General features: G+C 35.6%; 1 protein-coding gene across 1 annotated transcript in view; it reads left to right on the top strand.

The window, feature by feature from the left end:
* Positions 1-17631, top strand: part of LOC124594735 (ATP-binding cassette sub-family C member 4-like) — a 279421-nt gene that overhangs the window by 179979 nt on the left and 81811 nt on the right. Inside the window, exons 10-11 of the mRNA XM_047133107.1 lie at positions 6306-6592; positions 8758-8941. Coding sequence (XP_046989063.1) covers positions 6306-6592; positions 8758-8941 — 471 coding nt within the window. The remainder of the gene's footprint in view (positions 1-6305; positions 6593-8757; positions 8942-17631) is intronic.

Here is a 17631-nt window from a genome sequence, read left to right as displayed (position 1 = left end):
CAGCCTGTGTGTGAAGCAAGATAGGCATCAGTTGATGATGGCTGCCTAACTTTCAATGTCATCCATATAAAGCAAATGGTTGAAGGAAACCTGGGTCGTTTTGAAGTTCACATGTTTTAGTAACAACAAAGAGAATCTCAAGTTGTATTGTTGTTGTGAAACAGGGTAACAGACTGGATCTACCTGTTTATTTGCTGTGTGATCATCATCACAAGTGTCCTGCACTAAAATAAGGGGTGATGCCTGCAGGATGTCAAAATGGGAAATAATCCTTTTCGCATTCTTTCTTTCCTTCACACCAATGTACTGTCTAAACACCCTCATTGTTGATTCAGAGTTGAGTCTCCGTATGGATGTCAATGTGAAAATTATATAGAAAATCTGCTCCAAGAATTGGTTCAGCGACATCCACAATCAGAAAAGTCTGCTGGAAATTCTTCTAGAAACCCAAACTCACCACCTCAATGCATTGTCAAAAAATAGGTATCTTCAAGTTATTAGTAGCAGTGAGCCAGGATGCAGCAGAAGATTGGTCTTCAGACTTTGCCGGTGGATGTAGGCTGATGTCGGATCCCAAGTAGATTAAATATCTTTGGGACACACACACTTTCTGGATGTATAAGTGATGTGGTGTACCAACTTTGTGATCCATGATTTGTCAAGTTGATGTGACAAGAAGAGTCACATGTCTGATAGTAGTAAGGGATTTGTCTTCTTGAGAACAATTGTTATGAGTCAGGAACAATTTTTATGAGCCAATGTCATATCATGTGATATGGTAGATATTTCAGTTGTTGCAGTGGTACAATATCTTTGCACATTATGGTGACCTGTCATGCCTACACTAGCGTGTTGGCAATTACACAAAGGTGTACATTCTGAAGCCAACTGTTCAAAGTGGGAATGATACCAACACTGTCATAAGTGTGTGCTGATATCATGGCAAGCACTGGATTGTGCAATAGGCTCAAGAATACTGGGACTTGCTGGAAGTTGCCTGGAGTGTTATTTGCAGCCACAGCATACTTGACCAGAAAAGGCAGCTGTTTGATCAACAATGATGCTAATGTTGTGTCTGACACTTCAGCTTCAGAATGAGGTTTTCACTCTGCAGCGGAGTGTGCACTGATATGAAACTTCCTGGCAGATTAAAACTGCGTGCCGGACCGAGACTCGAACTCGGGACCTTTGCCTTTCGTGGGCAAGTATTCTACCATCTGAGCTATCCAAGCACAACTCATGCCCTGTCCTGACAGCTTTACTTCCACCAGTACCTCATCTCCTACTTTCCATGTTTCACAGAAGCTCTACTTCAAACCTTTCACATGGTGAAGTGAAAAATTTTCCATGTGGCGTAGAAGATACAAAGCAGTTTTCGCAAAATTGTCCACAAGCTGCAAATCACATATAGTGTCTGGTACTTGTCCCAAATTTATTGCTACTGTTGGAATGGTAGTCACTTTCTCAGAATTACAAACGACTGTCGTGGTGAAGTGGTGTGTATGATGCTGTCCTCACATTTCATGTGTTTTTTTCATCCACCATGCCCTCTGTCAAGTCACTACTTGCGAGAACAATAATCAACATAAATGTTTTAGTTACACACACATTTTAATGATTCACTAGCAAAATTCATGCAACACACAGTTAGGATGCATATTACATGTAGGTGTAAGCTGCAGTTTGATATACCACAGACACTGATATCATTTGAATCCAGAACTGGAGATATTCCACATTTGTGTTTTCTCTTAGTCGTCGACTAATCAAGTTACCACACTTTGTCATTATTAAAATGTTGGTTCAGTTTGGAGATAATTTTTCTATTGATTCTGTGCTACTAAATTTTTTCTTTCAGTTTCATTTGTTCTTTTTTATGAACTTTCTGAATTTTGTGTTCTAAACACTTTTTTTATTTATTCTCATGTCCTCATTATATTTCAAAAACATGTTCTTGATTTTAAATGAAAAAATTAATTAAACTGTCATTTTACCAGAGAAAGTCATTTCCTCACCCATCATGTCAGATTTTGATTGAATTTTGTTTATTTGTTCTACTGATGGAGAAAAATAAATATGACAAGTTTTTAGTATTATTATCACTCACTGTTTCATTTTAAAGTTCTTCAACATTTAAAAGTTTTGTTCTTAACATGGCAATGGCACAAAGCCCTTGCTAATATTTTGAAAATAAACTACTATTTTTTTATCATCCAAACTATGTGAAATTTCATTGTTATTTACAATATAGTGCAAGGATTGGGAGGTATGAGAAAGATGTATCTTACATTTTTTGTATTTTATTTAGTAAAAAACACAGTTCACCATTACATTAAATATCACATAAAGGAAAAAGGATAATCCTTAATATCTTTTTTGCAAAATAATTCTCAGGGCATAGAATGTCACTTGCACTGTGAGGAGTCAAATCTTACCTATAGTCACCTTTTTTAAGTGTTGTCATCTTTTGTTGCCTTTTTTAATTTTTGTCACATTTTTTGACCTTTTTGATCTTTTATGAAAAAAATAAGTTACTTATTTTTTTTGTCCAGTTTCTGTATTCATGTTCATTCATTTAGCTTTTTAAAATGTTCACATGATGAAAGTAGATAAAATCTAACCTGTAGAGCATCTACAATTTGGAATAGACTGTACCTTTTTGATCTTTTGTAATTATTTTGCACAGTTGTTATTACTAGAGTCAAATATTCCTCTACTACAACTGCTTCTATTTTTCTGCCATATTCTAATTTTACTGTAGTAATAAAAGTCATGCTGTGATAGACTGTTCAGTTTTGAAAATAAAGTTTTCGAGTTGTAGAAAATGCAAATTCTGTAGTGACTGGCTTGAAAAGGCAGTCGGTTAGAAAAGAAAAGTATTTGCATGGGGGAAACTGTTAGTGAAGTGAACTATTTTGCATTGTGTGTTTTTGCTGTATTAATTTTGGTAGAAAAGGTTTTCAGGCAATTTTTAACCACTCACTTTTGACAGAACATAGGTGTAACTTTGAGATTAAATGTGGATGACATCAATAATATTTAGAACTTTTAGATCAGACACATGCTTTGTTTGTGTGTCAACAATATGTATGTTTAATACCAAGGATAGTTCTACCATGGCTGAATTTATTTACATTTGCTCTGGATATTTGTAATTATTTTAAGGTCTTTCCTGATAATGTTACAGAACATTTTTTACTTTTGACAAATGAGATAGCTATTCATAAAACTGATGGACTAGTGCCATATTCCTGGAACATATGATAGAAGAAGCATGTTCATAGAATTGATAGAAGAAGCATGTTCATCATATTGCAGATTGAGTTACGATAAAACGACCATTGATAAGGATAAAAAAGAATTACAAACAACCATTACACTTTGGTCAGAGAGTAATTGTTGCATACCAATGTGTCATCTAAGAACATGCTTGTTGGCAAGGCAGATGATGACATGTTAAGTGAGAAATTATGTGAAGTACTTTGTGAAGCCAACTTCTTCCAAAATAACTTCCATCTGATCTTCACATTCATCCAGTGTACTGAGCTTTTCAGTTACTTGCCTGATATCAACTAGACATTCAAGAGGAAGCAGGTACTCCTCAAGCCAAAAATGTTTAAAGTATGTGATCAGATGGGGATCAGATGGACCTAACATCAATAAAAATTGTTCAGGCTTTTAGATACTGATGTCCAGGAGATCTGAGGCAGACAATTTATAGCCACCAGAACTTGTAACATTCATACAATGTGTAATGCCTGTGTAAAGGCTTTGGAGTGGTTATGTGAAGAAGCATCCCAATTTGTGGTCAATATATACTATTATTTTGACAGTTGGCCACTTTGTTGAGAAGAATTTAAAGGAATTCAATCTAATTTTAAGATTCCACGTCTTAAGTTTTTGAGGCATACAACCACAAGGTGCTTTACTTTAGGACCTTCAGCCAAGAGTAGTTTGGAACAGTGGGATGATATTCAGTGTTACTTTCTTAAGCATATACCTCTATAAGCGAATTCTGCTACTGTTTAGTCCAAACCCTACAATCCCTCCCATAAAAGCAGAACTTCATTTCATCTGCAGAAGTATTAAATAAGTTCACATTCAAAGCCAAACACTTTCAGTTCACAAGTTGCATACAGAAACAGAAAACATACTTTAAACATTTTTGGATTGAGGATTACCTGCTTCCTCTTGAACGACTAGTTGATATCAGACAAGTAACTGAAAAGCTTAGTAAACTGGATGAATGTGAAGAGCTGTGGTTTGTAAAGATTACCCAAAAACATTACATTGCCACTCGCAAACATGTGATGGAAAAGACGTGCTTGTGGAGTGCACCACTGAAAAATCTTACGTTATTAGACCACAAAGAAAGAATAAAGACCATAAGCTGTAGTGGAATGTTACAATTTGCAAAAATAATTACTTATTACACAAGTAGACAGCCCTACAGTTTGAAAAAGATGGCCCATCTTTGGATGACAAAGGTATTGACAATTATTGATAGCAGCACATCTCAAAAAGACTTATCATCCATAGATTTAAAAGTATCCAAATGTTTCAAACCTTATTTAGGCTTCTCTTAGTTTGTCCCATGGAAATGTGGACACAGAAAGAAGATATTCCATTCTGAAGCATAAATTAGGAGAAGACAAGACAGCAATGACTGGAAGATTTTTTTAAACAAACAATGGAAACTCTAGGTAGGAATACCAACAATGTAGGAAAAGATGGATTGGTACTTACCATTAAAATGACATGTTAAGTGGCAGACAGATTTTTGAAACTGTGTTTTAACTCTGAGGAATGCTTTGGGATCTTACACCATTTTCTCTCCGTGTCCATTGACTCGCACCACATTCGGTATGCACATGAAGCACATGCAGATTATGCTGCTTATAAGGAAAAATGTGAAAGGGAAAGAAAAACTGAATTAGAAGAAGAGCAAAAAGAGGAACAAAACCAAAGGCATCATGGAAAGAAATTTAAAGATCAATGATGTGAAAAAATCAATTGAGTGTGAGACAGCTGCTCTGAAAGAAAAGAACATTAACTACGTAAGGATCACAAGAACTTATCTCTCAAGCTCTCTATCAAAAATGATTTCAAGGGAGCAAAACTGGCCCTGGGTATGCTTGAGGGCGCACAAGTCATGAAAGTAGAATAAACTTTGAAAGAAAGGAAGGTGGAAACCATTCAAAAAATCTTGAGAAAAGAAAATCTTGTATGATTACTTCATTTTTTGCTAAGATTTCTGAGAAACAGTGGCTCAATAACATTTTGTTGATCTTCTTCCAGTGTAGAATGTCATTAGACTTAAAAAATGTGATGTGGATTTTGTCTGTGAATTATGATTACCAATATCAAATTATCAGTACTGAAATACCAATGTACCTTCATACATTAATGAATTTGTATGAAAGAAAAAGAATGGCCATACCTCATCCTGGAACAAATAGAGAAATTTAACCCTGTGCTTGAGAAAATGAATTTAACAGGATTTCTGCTCTTTTTTTCCCCAAACAGATTATATTTTCAGTTTTTTTTTCTCGGGAACCTGAAGTAAACCACTAAGATTTCAAAGGCACTGAACAAATAAAAGTGATTTGCCATAAAAATGAATCAGAGAGAAATAAAAGCTAAAGTTTTGTATGTTTACTTATCTGCATAGGAAAAAGGAATGAACAAAGTTTCATCTAAATCTGGGATGGTGGATGAGGTGGCCTGGATGACTTGACATGGAATAACCTCGTTGTCAATGCAGAAAACTGTCTTGACATTCAACAGATTTTTTAAATATTTTTATTTCTTAATTTTTGTTTGTAATGTATATATTACTGCAGTAAATAGACACAATTAAAGTCTGATATTTATTGTAACTAGAATTAATGTATTTCTGTTATAGTTTACTGGCCATGTGCCTAGAAAGTAAATTACTGGAACTGTTTTTCACATCTGCTTTTAGTTTGTTGAAGCAGAAAATTATAAATCAGACAATGAATTACATATAATTGCTGTTGGAACTTTTAGTGCCTTCCTCACAGATGAAGATGGATAGCTTGAGACAGTTTGGAAAGGAGACCCCAGGTTGAGAGGGATTCATCTGTTGTGTCTCAAAGTGAGAGTCAAAATTCATGTTTGTGATAGATGCTTAATATGTTCTAGTATTTTAATTCAGTTAAGTACATCCAAAACAAATATATTTGTATGTGAGGTGTGTAACATACTGAAAGGATAGGGTTTTTTCAGTAGAGTTCTATTTAGATGTTACTGCAAAAGAATTCATTACTATTTATATATTTCAGAGTTCTCTTCTGCAAGCAATATTAGGGGAGTTACCTCTAAAGGAGGGATCACTAAATACAACAGGAAAGTTTTCATATGCGTCCCAAGAGCCTTGGGTCTTCGCAGCAACAGTGCGCCAGAATATACTGTTTGGTCTTCCTTATGACAAAGTGCGATACAAACAAGTCATACATGCATGTGCCCTGCAACGTGACTTAGAACTTTTACCTCAAGGAGACCTCACAGTGGTTGGAGAAAGAGGAACCTCGCTCTCAGGAGGACAGAAAGCTCGAGTTAATCTGGCCAGGTAAAATGCTTTGCTCTTATAATCGTCTGCTGATGATGAGTATTAAGTTTAAAACGTAACACTGACCTGTATGAAATGGGATACACATACATATGTGGGTTCTTGTGTATACAGGGTGTTACAAAAACGTACGGCCAAACTTTCAGGAAACATTCCTCACACACAAATAAAGAAAAGATGTTATGTGGACATGTGTCCGGAATCGCTTAATTTCCATGTTAGAGCTCATTTTAGTTTCGTCAGTATGTACTGTACTTCCTCGATTCACCGCCATGATTTCATGCGGGATACTCTACCTGTGCTGCTAGAACATGTGCCTTTACAAGTACGACACAACATGTGGTTCATGCACGATGGAGCTCCTGCACATTTCAGTCGAAGTGTTCGTACGCTTCTCAACAACAGATTTGGTAACCGATGGATTGGTAGAGGCGGACCAATTCGGTGGCCTCCACGCTCTCCTGACCTCAACTCTCTTGACTTTCATTTATGGAGGCATTTGAAAGATCTTGTCTGTGCAACCCCGGTACCAAATGTAGAGATTCTTCGTGCTCGTATTGTGGACGGCTGTGATACAATACATCATTCTCCAGGGCTGCATCAGCCCATCAGGGATGCATGTATCCTCGCTAACGGAGGACATTTTGAGTATTTCCTGTGTTTGAAGTAACGCTGGTATGTTCTGTTGCTGTGTGTTTCCATTCCATGATTAATGTGATTTGAAGAGAAGTAATAAAATGAGCTCTAACATGGAAAGTAAGCGTTTCCGTGCACGTGACCACATAACATATTTTCTTTCTTTGTGTGTGAGGAATGTTTTCGGAAAGTTTGGCTGTACCTTTTTGTAACACCCTGTATATGGAACTCATGGTGAAATTTCAACGCCAAACTTGGTGTACATATGACTTACTGTCTTTACAAAATTTTGATGGGCATAAGAAACTGTTAAGCACTACTATGAGTAGGGATGGGAATGGTTTCCTGTGTAAATAAGCATAGCTAATTAATCCCTGGAGCAGTTGTAATGAAACATAAGGCTTTAACTATCAGTTTTGTGTGCACACTGCTTCATAGTTCAAGATGAAGTTTGTGCTTGATTTGGCCACTAGAGGCCATCCAGCTTGTTAATATGACAGCAGTTATGTGTGCAGCCTCCCAGCTGCACCCCTGTCAGAAACAATGTCTATGAAGGTGGGAGTGCAAGGCTCCTCTAGCCACTTGTGTGTTGCTAATTGTAGTGTACCTTGCCTTCCATGTGTGTGTACTGTTCGAGCAATAAATTATAGTGTTCCTGGGTTAGAACACATAACATACATAAGACTTACTGTATGGAGGAAAAAATGAATTGATGTGGTGTGAGTGATTGGGCATGATAATAACTGCGTACAAAGTATTGGATCTTAATCAAACAAGCTCTCTCTGAAAGGTTTATAATGCTGCTGAACACTCATTTCATTGCATAATTAATTTAAGAATTAAAATTACAGAATGTTGTTGAAGTTTGGTAAAATATGCAAGAATTTAACTAGAAAATGGCTTGGTAGAATTTAAGTTGTAGATTTATTAGTGCCAGTCTGAGGAGCCTGTGTTATTAGAGTAACCCATTGTCTAGTATTTGCTGCTTTATGTGGAATGTGCTTCTCTAATGAATTTTCTGTTAACAAATTACTAATCCATAACCTAGCTTAATGTTGCTAGTATGGACTATTTATCTGTCGTACCTATTATTGTAAAATTAGAAATAAGATGTTGCTTTCCTTCTGTAGGTAACATTCCAGCAATGCTGACAGACAAATTTTCTTGATCATTGTTCTATGATGTTGAGTGCAGGAAAACATTTTACTATTATACTTGTTCAATGTGAGGCTCATTTACCTTTTCATTACATTTTTGTTCTTTTTCTCTGCTTTTCTTGCATACAAACAACTTAATTCTGAGATGATTGTGTTGATAAATAGTGGTTAGGTTTCCAAATAGTACAATTATGATATAGAATATTACACAGTAGAAAATGCCTAACTTTCGTATGAGCTTCTTTTTGTGTGATTTCCTCAATAGAAGCTAAATTACAAAAATAAGGAAATTGTGACTGATTGTGATTTCTCCTGCTCTTGTAGCAATAAAGCTGTTGTTACCCATATGATGTATTCAGTAACGTGTTTCAGGGCAGTATATCGTGAGGTTGACATATATCTTTTGGATGATCCTCTCTCAGCAGTGGATACCCATGTTGGCAAGCATCTATTTGAAGAATGCATCAGCAAATTCTTACGTAATAAAACCCGAATACTGGTCACACATCAAATTCAAAACCTGCCAGACACCGACCGTGTTATCATCATCAATAATGTAAGTTATAATTAAAAATAACATCAGTATGCCATGGCTATTCATGCCAACTGCAGACAATACTAATACATATTTAGTATTTCAGTCATTCCTTTCTAAAGGACATTTACTCATTAATGTATAAAATGTTATGATTCAGAAATGAATATCTCATGTGATGTTTTTAGTGACCCTATCAACCTTTTTCTTCTCCCCCTCCCCTTGCTCCTGCTCCTCTCTCTCTCTCTCTCTCTCTCTCTCTCTCTCTCTCTCTCTCCCCCTGTCTTTTCATTTTATTTTGCTATTATGTGGTGAATTGTACTGAAGTGCATCAAAGTTGCTAGCTCGACATTGCTAAAGTAAGCCTCACCCAGTTATTGTTGGGATTTATCACAAAAGAAGTCAGTGCCATAAAACTGGCTATAATGAAGAAAAGGCAGGCATGTAGAAGATGCATGGTAGTCATTGTTTATTGTCAGCAGCATCCTCTTTTGATACATTACTCACCAGGAGGTTGGACTGTTTTATAATTATTATTATGCACTGGTTCATATATTGTTACATGGAACTGAGAATGGTAAAAATTCAGGTAATAAGGTGTCAGTGTGTTAACTATGTTCTGTGAGAAACCAATGAACTGCTCTACATGTGACAAATGCAGCTGCCTTCTGCAGCTACCAACAAAACAAAGGACATAGTTTTGCACCATCTAAGCTCTTTGGAAACGGTCAGTTGCCCAATGTTACCACAGGAACAAACTACACCTCTTTCCGTTTGCATGTGACTTTTACTTCATCTGCTGTACTCTTGTATTTGGTCATATCCTCATTGCAGATGTTTTGTAAATTATAAATGTTTGAGTACATTAATGCTTATGAGGGAAGTGGCTTGCTCAGCTTCATTGATCGTTGTTTTATGAGGTTGATTGCATAAAGGTGATTTACTCTTTACATTTCTTGCAAACATTTTCTAAGGAAGTACACCACAATACCAACCCTATTTTCTAAGTGTAACTTGTTAATTGCTTCATATGCTGACCTCCATAGAGGAATCATTATAGGGGTACTAATATGTGACCTCACAAATTACATTTTGGGACAGCTAAACAAGAAGATTATTCTGATGACTTATTTTTTGATCTTACCTTCTTTAAAGAAAACATAAGGTAACATTCACAAAATTTCTCCACATGAATGAAACAACTCAAAATTGGGTAATAGTTGTTAAAAAATTCAAGCAAGTAATGAAAAATTCATGCAAAATATAAACTTACGTTGTAATATGCTCTTTACATTTAAAGAAAGGGGAGGGGGCCACAAGTACATGCAATCTTCCACTCAAAAACAGAAGTAAAAGCGTATGTAAAAATAATCAAAACTCAAAATTTTACATTTTTAGAAGAGTGATGTACAAATTTCAAAACTATGCTGAACATTTACAGTCATTCATAAACAAAAACAGAGGAAAAACATAAAAATGATCACAGGATAAGTGGCAAATTAGGTAGAGACCCGAAGATGCAGCTGCAACAAATATTTTATAGCTGTGTCAGATAAATTTACTGCGAGAATGAAAGCAGGTGAAGTGGGCAAAATTCATAAAATTCATTAAGAAACCTATCATATTCACTGAAGTAACATAGGAAGAAATTTCAATGATTCAAATCTAGATGATGATACTTTACATTTCATAAGGCTCCGCAGTAGCAGTCTACCAAATCCACTAACACATGTATTAAATATTGAAACAGGAGAAAATTTTTGCCATATTATTTAAAAGAGAGTACATAATATCCAGTTTTTAACTGTTTCATTCATTCATGTGTTGTGGCCTGTAGATTGCATGAACCTTTTGGGATGTGAAATGAGTCGAATTACACGTCAATTAGCAGAAGCAGTCATTGCAAGCTATTATGGAAAGTATATTAACAACAAACTGCAGCTATTGCTAGTCTACTAACATTGATAATTATGGGACTTACTTCTAAATTACTTTATTGATCACACAGGATTTCACTCTGCATGGTGGTTGATGGGAGTTGCAGAACTAATAAAAGTTGAAGATGGGTTATGACTTTGGACTGATATTCAGTTGTTTTAGGTCTCTGGAAATCTTAGTCTTCAGTACAATGCAGTGTACACTGACAGTAGCAATGTTTGTTTTGTGTGTGCGTAACTCCCCAAGTCATGTCTTCTTTCACAATCAAAAGTAGATGATATGTTATACTCACTGTTGTCTGCTAACAAAGTCAGTAACAAGGGAAAGATATCTGTGCTGGTCAAGTGCCTTCAATTTCTATTGATCCTACTAGCCCCTAGTAGTCACTGTGCTAGATGCATTCAAGTAGTGTGTGAGTAATATATATTATTAGCAGAAAAGCAACTACTCGGAAAATGCCACTGTTCTTCCTCTTGCTTCTCTTTTTATCTGATGCTTCAAACTATGTATGTATCTAACTTACACAAAAAGCTATCTACTGTCTATATAATGGTATGTTTGAAGCCTGCTACTTATAGAAGTATTTGTATTAAGTGGGTATTTATGTCCCAAATGCTAAATGTTATATAATAATAGCAGATACAAATTAGGAAACTTTGAGCCAACAGGGTGATTTCCAAGCTTGGTAAAGTCTTTGAAGTAATGGTAACAAAATTGTTGGTTGTTTTTAAAGTATTAAAATAGTACATTCATCACAACATGGGTTCATGGAAGAAAGGGGTGCCTATTGGCAACAACAGATTTTGCTGACCATAATCTGAACTCATTTGATGACAGTCATAAGAACACAAGAGAAGAATTACGACATTGCAAATTTCTGCATAACAAAAATGAAAAAGATATACAGAAATAAGTAATTACTGTACTCAATAAACAAACACCACAAACCTTAGTAGCTTATATAAATGAGTATATGAATTGTAGCCACTTTCTTTCTAATTTATTCGTTTATATTTAGACAGCTAAGTGTGAATAGCACAAACTAGTTATTGTTAATACAATATACAGATTAACTTTGTATAATTTTTTGTCTTTGACCCATGCCACGTCCCTAAAGGTTCTAGTTCTTGATGGAATGTACAGAATATAATGGATGGATGAATGAATAGTGGAGATGACATAGATAACATGCACAAGAAAGTGAGATTTTCCTGCTGCACTCAATGAAAAAGTTTATTAATGAAAAACGTTGAAGACAGTATATAATATGGACTAAAATTCCCATGACTATTATTTATTTTTTCTCTGTAGAAGTACACAAACATGTTACATAAAAAGAATTTTCACCATCAAAGTAGATCAGATTGGTGTGCTGCTAAGATAAATGTAAACGTCCTTGGAAACATGTTTTTATAAAATTTAAGAATGTGGCAGTGACACCCTCTAAAGAAATCAGACCACGTGTCACTGAGAGACAGCGAAACCCACTTTCTGAGTAAGAACATTCATGAACATGCACTGCTAGGAAAGTTAATTACTGATGATAAAACAAAACATCAAAATGGAAATGGGGGTGCCAAGTGAAATTGGTAGAATGATTTTTCAGCATAGTATCCAACATGTTAAAGAAAATAAAAGAAATAAAGATCTTTGAAGACTATCTTAAAAGGTATCCAATGGAAAAGTGAGTACTGGTAATCTAACCAAAACTAAGATAGGAATGGCATTCTTTGTGTGTAAGCCCTCTAACACACCTTGCTGTAAATGGGGGTTCTTATAATTATTATTGTAAATATACTTTAAATTCACTGAAATTATTACTCTATGTAGTGTAAAGTGATAAATATGGCATTAATTTTGTGAGGTCGTAAGTACTCTACTGACAACATTTTCCATGTTTCAAAAAGTGTGCCATACCCAACAGTTGGTGCTGAAATGGGCAGAATGTGTTCACAGGCAGGATCTAAATAAACAGACAAATAAGTTTTGTATACCCTGTATTATTCTTGAGTGATATAAATAGATTAATGAAGACATGAAAGGACTCTTTGCGGTGACACAAATTTGTTGGTCATAGCTCAAAACTCATCCATATCTAACATGATCAAAACAGTAGCCAACCAGACTCAGTGGAAGAACCATATGGCACATGCAATGTCCCCCCCCCCCCTTCCCCCCACACCCCACCCCCTTGCGGGGCCACCCACATTGCCACCCACACTGCCTCTGCCAGTCATCCTGCATGCTACTCGTTTGTTTCTTTCATCAGTCGACTCGACTGAATTGAGTTATTGAGTAGTTGTACTTTCCTATGTACCACACACGTCCACATCATCGGAATTTATATGTTTCTGTCTGGCACAAAGACTGCTAGCACATACCTACAAGAAAAGACTCAGCCATTCTGGTGATCTTGATACATTATTCTGTCTGGTGTTCTACTGTTTTCTTGTACAGAGAACCTTCGATACATAGCATTATAAATACAGAAAACTGCAATCATAATGCTGATGCTATGACATACTGGAAAAGAATTGTTTTTATTCCAACACTGGACCATGTTATGACTGACATGAGAGAATGTTTTGTTGAAGAAAACATTTATTATTTAAAATTCAACATATTTTTGCCCTCACAACTACTGAAACATGATGGTAATGATCTGTTACCTAAACTGAATCAGTGCTTAACTGAACTGCCAGTCTTTGAAAAGCAAACAAGCATAAACACCCTTAATGATTGTGATTCTGTTATGCAAGCCTTGTCTGTTTGTCCTGGATCTGACCATCCTACTTTTCACATGCTGTACAAAATATTTGCCCGTCTGCCTGCATCTATTGCTACAGTAAAAAGAAGTTTTTCAACACTGCGGTGTATAAAGACATGGGCGAGGTTGACAACAAAGGAGGATTGACGTAGCAGCTTACCTCTGTTGAACACTCGTCCTGACATTGTCCTATTGATGACATAATTAACCAATTTTCTAGGAAGAATAGGTGCACAGATTTCATCATTTAAGGAAGAGAACCACAATTGTAACTTTCTTATATCATAAGTTGGCAAATGTCTTGTATATGTGTATAATCAGTTTAAATAAAAATTTCTTAAACTTTGCATGTGACTTGGTTATTTTTTTATTACAGTAAAAGTAAAGGTAGCTCAAGATATCTTTAGCACCCCCTTCTTGAGGTTTTTCTGACCAGACTTATTACTAGATCACAGCAGTGGTAGCATGTACCAACTGAAATTGGGGGCGTTCGCATGCAAATTCAAAACTGTCCATACATTTGAGAATTCTTTACAAAATTGCTGTGAAACACACCATATTTTACTACAAAATACAACTGTAAATGAAATAAATTAGCACCTGTATATGACAGAAAAGCATGCATATGTGTAGTTATTGAACACTAAGTCTATTCTTTTGTCTTTTTTTAAAACTGAACAACATTGTAATGTTTCCAAATTAAGTACGCTCTGAATCATATTCTTTACTTTGGAGACTATTGCTAATGCACTCAACCTTAGTCTCAGTCATTCTGTTTTTGAAAAGTCTTGATCCTGCTCAGTGTTTAGAAGAATCTGTCAGCCTCAGCAATTGTCATAGATGTCAAGGACACAACTGTCTAAAGTTAGCAGCACATTTCTGTAAACATTGTTGCCATTTATGAATTACGAAATAAACCTCCAGACATTATACACACTAACACAATTTTTAAATATAACAGTTCATGAAATATATACACATATCCACATAAGGCAAAACTGCCACTGCATCACATGTTACATTTGCTATTTCAGTATTATCAAAATCATATTACAAAATTTCAGACAAACAAAAATGACCTGCTGGTACTAGAGATGGACATTACGAAATACAGTTTGTAAACTTTATCTCCAGATGACTAACAGGCTTGATGGAGCCATTTTATATCTGGAGTATTTTTACTAACATAAGGATTCATCCTGATTAGATTTGATTAGATGTATTTTTTGTCCCAGTTGATTTGTAGTGAGGACATCCTCTGGGATGCAGAACACATCAGAAACCAAGAGTACACAATAAATATTTACAAAATAAGAGCAGATATTATGTGTATCTTAAACAGATCCCAAACAAAATTGCCCTTGTGGATGTGGAACTGGTAGAAAAAAAATTAAACATATTTATATTTAAAAGTATATAAAACTTGTCATCAAATATTAAATGTTCAATACACTTAGATGTATATGATAATATATGATAATTCTTAGGATATTGTAGCCACATGTCATCAATGAAAATATTTTAAAAAAATAAATAAACATTTTACACTACTTTCTTACAATGATCACATTATTGCACAATATTTGTGCAGGAAGCCAGATTATATGCAATATTCACATTATGTGATACTGTAACATCTGCTAAGAAATTGATCATTGGAATGGAAGGAGTTGGTCACCGATAGACTCCTCTCAAACTGAACTTTATTATTAGTTAAACTTTTTATGGCTGCTGGCATGTTATTGAAAATGTGTAGTGCTGAATAGAGGACACCTTTCTGCTGAATCAAAGTAAGTGCCTTTAAACCTTTGTGAAAGTAATTCCTATTTCTATTTCTAGTATTGATTCAGTGAACTGAGCTGTTGGTTTGGAGGGGGGAAGGGGGGGGGGGGGGGGGGGGGGGGAATTGAATGAGAAATTTCATTAAGGAGCAAATATATTGGAATAATTCTTATTGCATGTATCTGGTCTTGAAAAACTGTAGCTTGGCTTGTTGAGTTACCCCAGAAAATATAATTCCTAATGACATTATAAAATGAAAGTAAGCATAATATTTTTTTATCGCCTTTGTGAGGTAACATTCACATAGGAAATAGAGATTTGTTTAGGTGCTTCAGCAGTTCTGTTGCATGCTTTTTCCAGTTAAATTTATTATCAAGCTGTAATCTCAAGAATTTACCGGTGTCAACTTCTTCTATGTGCTTGTATTTATATTTTAGGCATATACTGACAGGCAACCTTTTACACGTACTGAACTGCATACAGTATGTTTTTTCAAGGGTTAGTGACAGAGAATTGGCTAGGAACCATTTATTGATAACCATGAAAATTTCATTAGCCAACCTCTCTAAAGCTGTACTTGATTTACTATTTATTGCAATATCTGCATGACCTGCAAACAAAACAAACTTGGCATCTGGTAATGTGACTGTGAAAGGTGATTGATATACACTAGAAAAAGTAAGCACCTTAACATGGAATCTTGATGGACACCATGTTATTGGTTGTTCCCGGTTGGATGGTGCCTGATGATTTAATATATGTTTCATTCCTATTGAAACCTTTTGTTTTCTGTCAGAGATATAGAATTTAAACCATTTTGCAACATTTCCTGTCACACCACAATAACCCAATTAACTTCATAGTATACTGTGATTTACACAGTCAAATGCCTTTGACAGATCACAAAATAAACCAGTAGCCTGTAATTTATTGTGTAACAAATTAACTACATTTTTCACTGTTTAACTACATTTTGCAAGTTGTGATTTGGATAATATTTTATTTGTGTTCAGATGGTTAAGAAGATGACTGTATATTATATTCTCTGAAATATTTGAGATTGTGGGCAAAAGTGAAATTGGGTGGAAGTTTGGTGGTATTTTTTTAACTATTTTCTTATACAAAGTCTTAACTTCAGCACATTTCAACCGTTCAGGAAATGTTCCACTGATACAAGACTGGTTACACAAATAACGTACAATGTCACTAAACTCAGAGACATAGCCACCAGTTTTTGATTTTAAGGATTTTAAGGTGGACATTACTTTCACTGGTGTTGTGATGCTCCACTCATACTATTGTAATCATTTTTAGTGACTTGTCTGAGTTACTCTATGGCAGCATCTACTGAACTCGACACCCCTGTCTTTTCAGTAACATTTATGAAATGCCTATTGAAAAGTTCAGCAACACTGCACACTTTTTTTACCCATGTACAATTTACTCTTAATGCTATGTAAGCCTTTTCATCTCTGGTTCCTCCAGTCTCTTCCTTCACTTTATCCCATTATTTTTTTTTTTTTTTTTTTTTGGGTTATCAGTCTACTGACTGGTTTGATGCAGCCCGCCACGAATTCCTTTCCTGTGCTAACCTCTTCATCTCAGAGTAGCACTTGCAACCTACGTCCTCAATTATTTGCTTGGCGTATTCCAATCTCTTGTCTTCCTCTACAGTTTTTGCCCTCTACAGCTCCATCTAGTACCATGGAAGTCATTCCCTCATGTCTTAGCAGATGTCCTATCATCCTGTCCCTTCTCCTTATCAGTGTTTTCCACATATTCCTTTCCTCTCCGATTCTGCATAGAACCTCCTAATTCCTTACCTTATCAGTCCACCTAATTTTCAACATTCGTCTATAGCACCACATCTCAAATGCTTTGATTCTCTTCTGTTCCGGTTTTCCCACAGTCCATGTTTCACTACCATAAATTGCTGTACTCCAGACGTACATCCTCAGAAATTTCTTCCTCAAATTAAGGCCGGTATTTGATATTAGTAGACTTCTCTTGGCCAGAAATGCCTTCTTTGCCATAGTGAGTCTGCTTTTGATGTCCTCCTTGCTCCGTCCGTCATTGGTTATTTTACTGCCTAGGTAGCAGAATTCCTTAACTTCATTGACTTCGTGACCATCAATCCTGATGTTACGTTTCTCGCTGTTCTCATTTCTGCTACTTCTCATTACCCTCGTCTTTCTCTGATTTACTCTCAAACCATACTGTGTAC

This window comes from Schistocerca americana, chromosome 2 (genome assembly GCF_021461395.2).
Source record: "Schistocerca americana isolate TAMUIC-IGC-003095 chromosome 2, iqSchAmer2.1, whole genome shotgun sequence".
Taxonomy (NCBI): domain Eukaryota; kingdom Metazoa; phylum Arthropoda; class Insecta; order Orthoptera; family Acrididae; genus Schistocerca; species Schistocerca americana.
Note: the sequence above shows the minus strand (reverse complement) of the source record. Positions and strands in the feature narration are given on the sequence as shown.